This window comes from Pundamilia nyererei, unplaced genomic scaffold (assembly GCF_000239375.1).
Source record: "Pundamilia nyererei isolate P.nyererei 1_Seehausen unplaced genomic scaffold, PunNye1.0 scaffold00021, whole genome shotgun sequence".
Lineage (NCBI taxonomy): Eukaryota > Metazoa > Chordata > Actinopteri > Cichliformes > Cichlidae > Pundamilia > Pundamilia nyererei.
The window spans coordinates 789312-794642 of NW_005187422.1; the positions used below are offsets into that span (position 1 = coordinate 789312).

A 5331-nucleotide genomic window follows, 5' to 3' on the forward strand; every position below is an offset into this window, starting at 1 on the left:
CACAAGAAGGCTAACCTAGCTTACCTTGAGAAGGTAAGGGAGCACACTCAACCCTCATCCCCAGAAACAGACGCTAACAAGGCAGCGTGATGCATCCCGAGACAACAGGACGGGGATATCTACATAACTGTGTGAGTCAATTGCCTTCAAAAAGTTTATCAATTCACTTGAACCAAAATTATGAACACCCGGTGGCTGCAAGAGTTAATAGTCTCATTGGGGCCAAGATATACATTTTATAGTTGCCTGGTATCAATGGTTGTTCATCTGCCTTTATTTATTTATTTATTTGTTTAAAGAACCCATAGGTGGGAATGTGAGTTGTCTGTCTCTGCGTGTTAGCCCTGCGACAGACAGGCGACCTGTCCAGGGTGCAGGGTATGGTAGCTGGAATAGCAACATACCAAGGATAAGCAGAAGAGAATGACTGATATGATGAAACTGGGATTTTGTTACACTTAATTATTGCAAACAACTAAAACTATAACTGAAACTAATCAAAACTAACCTGAAACTAAGGATTTTCAAAAAAATAAAAAATAAACTAAACTAGCAAACAATTGGTAAAAACTAATTAAAACTAATATAAAATTGAAAATCTGAAGTCAAAACTAAATAAAAATAAAAACTAATGAAAATTGCAAAACTATTAAAACCCTGCCATGCACTCACTGCTGTTTTGCGGTGTCAATGTGAAAAGCAAACTTGTCAGAAAACAACAGACTGGATGGAGATTTTCAATTTAGACAAGTTAGACTCCTGTGTCTGATGCTGTTCACACTCTGTACACTAAAGCGATGGTCTCATGGCAGGTTGTGAGAGCAGACAGTAGAAGACAGATCACACACACACTCAGAATTTCAGCTGGGAGCGCCTGTTGCTGCTGTAGTAAATGCCTCTGGTTTGACAGATAGATGGAGCCTGGGCCCGCTCTGTTTACTTCAGTGCAAATATCAGTAACGGAAAAGGCAAAAAAAAAGAAGAAGAAGAAAAGAAAAATCAGCCAGGGTATCAATATATTTACACAAAGTGAAACTTTATATGCAACAGACTCGCAGATGCATTTGAAAACCTTTTGACATTCCCCTCAAGAGTCTAATTACTTTTTACCACATCCAGCCTACCCGCCAGACAGTAGCTGCTGCGGAGCTACAAGCCTGAGAGGATAACAAGAGGAGCTAAACTTTTATATTTATTTATGGCATTCTTAGTTATATCCAAATTGTGTTGTTTCAACAACAGCCTGTGGTTCAATACAGGCACAGCATTTTATTTATTTATTTAATCGTTTTACAAAGACTGCAGAAAATGCCAGACAAGGTTGGCCTGTCACTTCTTTTTTCTTAACACTTGACTTTCCAGAAGGAGGGTTTGCAAGAAAACTTCAATGCCATTATTAACTTACCATAGCGTTACCATAGCGACCAGAGAGCATTATGGGGCAGAGAGGAGGATGTTACTCTCAATGTGGTTGGTGCATTTCAGGAGGACTCTGCTGATAAAAGTTACCAGCGGCCCCCAACCTTTATTGTGCCATGGACCGGTTACACAGTGAATTCACGTTTATTATTATATTTACAAACACCACAGTTTTTGTCTTGGTCGTATCATTTTATTTTGCTGTATTTATCCACGACACCTTAAAGGACCGGTCTGTGAAAATATTGTCTGACATTAAACCGGTCCATGGCCCAATGCAGGTTGGGGACCGCTGGTCAAAGACACAGCTACACATAGCAGCTGAAATAGGGCTGTGCGATATGACCAAAATCTCATATACCGATATAAGACATCTATCGTCCTGATAACGATATAAAATCACAAAAATGTGACATTTTCTGTAAATTCTGTGAATCTCGTGCAGCTCGACTTGTGTGAAGTGTTTCCAGCTGCGCGTCATGTACCTGGAGTCGAGTGTTTTAACAGATGCATGAAACGATACATTTTAAGACATAAGTTGTAAAGGCCGCCGTTTTCTTTGAGAGTATTTATTACACGGCGTGCTGCAGGGAAAAGCCTGTTCTAACGTTTGAGTCTATGGTTTATTTTTTAAACACCTGGCAGCTCTTTTTTATTTCTCATCCGTAAATAATCTGCTCTTTCACGTGATTCAGTTTATTTTGAAAAGTCTCAACAGGATCTTGAGCTTAATTGTGAAAGGTTTATGTGGAACATAAACAAGCGGACACGCGATGCTGTTACCGTTGTTGTTGCTAACGACAACACATAAAAACAGGCGCTTGTCCGTCCGAAGTGTGATTATATTAAATATAAGAGAAAGAGAGAACTTTAAGAAATTAATATAGCCACTACAGTGACCATCAGAACGATGAAAAAATATTGCTGTAAATAGTTTATTTTGCGACACCACGAAACAAACGATAGCGTAAAATGAAACGATAGATGTTTTTATATAGTCACCCAATATATATATCGTTATATCGAACAGCCCTAACCTGAAATACAGTTGTGCCATGATTTCTGCCGCTTTGTTCTTGGACTGTGGGCTTACTTGAGTTTTAAAGTAGAATGGGAGTCAGAGCCTTTAGCTTTCAGGCCCCTCTTCTGGTTCTGCTAGTGTGTCTTCCTGTTAAAAGGGAGTTTTTCCTTTCCACTGTCGCCAAGTGCTTGCTCATTTTAGGTGGTCTGATGATTGGGGTTTTCTCTGTATTATTGTCAGGTCTTTACTTACAACATACAGCACCTTGAAGCAACTGTTACTGCTACAGACAGTCGTTGTATAACAAATGCATGCGGTGCTTCTCGAGGGTGTGGGTAGCATAGAGGTGCAGCGGTTAGCACAACAAAAAAGTACTGGGGTTGAGTCCAGCGGTCAGTTGAAGGTTGCACCGTATACATCTCAAAACCAATTGTTCTGTCTGTGAACACGACAGCTCAAAAGGTTTTGAATGAACTCTGATGCAACTTTGTAGGGGTGCAGAGTGGAGTCATGTTAGCAACCCAACAAAATTTAGCTTACAGCAACCGAGGTCTTCAAGGTCAACTTCATGATTTATTGGTGGGAAATTGACAAAAGGCCTTATAAATCAGAAGTGTGGTGTGGTATCGTCAACATATAGAGCGTGACCTCTGACCTCTCCTTCAAGGTCAAGGTGTGATCTGAAGGTCAAAGTGATAATAACGCTACATAGAGCTATATAAAGCTATTCCTACTGCCATTGTTTGTATTGAGAGCATATAGAGAATGATATACGGGGATTCTACATATCACATTAACCTTTGAGCTCATTTTCAACGTTTCACATCTGCCAACTTCATCAAATATATGAAACGGGTTTCAACAGGCTAAATAAGAAAAGCCCTGCTCTGGTTTTTACTGCACTGCAAACTTCTTAAAAGTGCATTTAAAGAAAAAAAACAAACAAAGAAAATAAAATGAATACATACAAAATAAATACTGTTCCCTCAAAAATGAATACAGGCCAGAGAGTGAGTTGTCTTGGTGAAGGTTTGCGCTCTTGAAGTGCTTCTTGCTGCGTTATAATTCACTCACCTCCAGCCAGCACAGAGTCCCACTGAGTTTTCTGATAGTCCATGGTGTTTCCACCTGCAGGGAAGAAGAGAGAAACTTGTCATCGGTGCAATAACAGACAGGAAACGCTACAAGAACATCCACTGAAATAAAGTGAAAGCACCACAGCGAAGCAGATGCTCAGAGTTCTGTAAAGAGCAGGCTACGAGCCATTGGAAATAAAGTGGGGGGAGGCTCCACATTATAATACCGAGTGGAATTAAAATATTCACCTATGACAGATTTTGTTTTCATAGCTAAGATTTAATTCAACATTAAGGCTGTATCAAATATTTACCACATGGTTTAACAAGGCAATCAGATTTGTTCCTCTCGCCTTGCTGCAGCAGCTACCTTTAGTGAAGTGACACAGGGAGACCTGGACTGAGCTTTAGGATCTGCTGGTAATCTCTTAAGGCTCTGAACAAAATGGAAGGCGGTCTAAAGGATGTGAGGATAGAGGGCTTTGTTATCCAAGGATAAGTGCTGCTCAGGAGGAGTTTCCTCTTCACACATATCTACACACACACTCACATTGTGTTCCCCCTCCGTCGAGCGCACTTCGTAGGTGTAAGCCAGCAGGATGTCCACGAGGCTTAGCCACGCTTGGTAACGAGACGCCTTGTCCAGCAGGTAGGAGCGGTTGGTGAATTTCCTCAGCTGCTCTTTCTCATCATCAGTGAACGGTACAGCTGCACGAGACCAAAGATTAGACAGTCAAAACACACGAAGCAGTCTAGTTTTTAATGCGCAGACAAAAAGAATCCAGCTGTGGGTGTGAGAAGAGGTCACAGTGGTTAGGCTCCTTCTCACAGGTAAGCTCCCTGCAACGTACTGTCAGTAAATGACTTTACAAACAGTCAACAGACACATCATTTAAGAAAGCTCCTCGGCCACAAGTCAAAGACGCAAATTAACGATTTTTCACATCAAATACATACTGAAACCAGCACGCATCGAGGTGAGGCACATAGTCTCACTGCAGGGATAAACAGCTTAATAAAAATAGGTTTAGTGCAGTAAGTCTTTAAGATTATGTCCACACTAAGCCGGATAAATATGAGCTGCGTGCCATTTTGCTAACCTCGTGTTGTAGTCGTGTTGAACACACAAAAGAGAGCCTTTGAATTACAATGAGACGTGAGGTAGGGTTAAATATGGACAGATCTGTGACCAATCCTGACGCATTTTAAGAGAAAATAAAATACACACACTACCGCACGTCCGTGATAGACATAGCACGTCGCCGAAATACTAGAGATTACAGTCCAGCTGTGTGTGAGAATATGTCAATGAAAACTAAAACACCCGTCTTATTTATTCTTATTCAGATGATGCTGGATTAGATTTCCATTTTTATTAACCAAAAAAAAAAAAAAGATCACAGTGTAGTGTGCCACTCAATAAGATCGGACAGCAAGAGCAAATGATAGTCTTAACAAGCAGGAACCATTGTCCACCTCCTCAAATCCCAGAATCCACACAACAAAACGACTGCATCAAATGGATTTTCCTCTCCCTGTCTTACTACATCCACTGTGTCAGGGCAAGAAAAGTCATAGTCTTCTTACCGCAAACTGATATACAGTTATGTCTTGTTGCATAAACGCTGTGCGCACAATTATAAGGCAAGTAAGCATTTTGACTATATCATCATTTTCAATGTGTAGCTTCCAAATCCTAACAATATAAACAGCAGTGGCTCGTGGTGTGAATTGGTCAGCTCTAGTTCATGTCCAAGACTGAAACCTTACCACCACTGACCAAGTTAAGTTAAAATATCAAATCAAATCAAATCA

The 5331-nt window shown here is 40.6% G+C and overlaps 1 protein-coding gene across 2 annotated transcripts in view; it reads right to left on the bottom strand.

Annotated features, from left to right (window-relative positions):
• Window positions 1–5331, bottom strand: part of shq1 (SHQ1, H/ACA ribonucleoprotein assembly factor) — a 49887-nt gene that overhangs the window by 27267 nt on the left and 17289 nt on the right. For both annotated transcript variants that reach the window (XM_005726616.1, XM_005726617.1), the window contains exons 8-9: window positions 4067–4224; window positions 3515–3568 (exon numbers count right to left, since the gene is read on the bottom strand). In XM_005726616.1, coding sequence (XP_005726673.1) covers window positions 3515–3568; window positions 4067–4224 — 212 coding nt within the window. The remainder of the gene's footprint in view (window positions 1–3514; window positions 3569–4066; window positions 4225–5331) is intronic.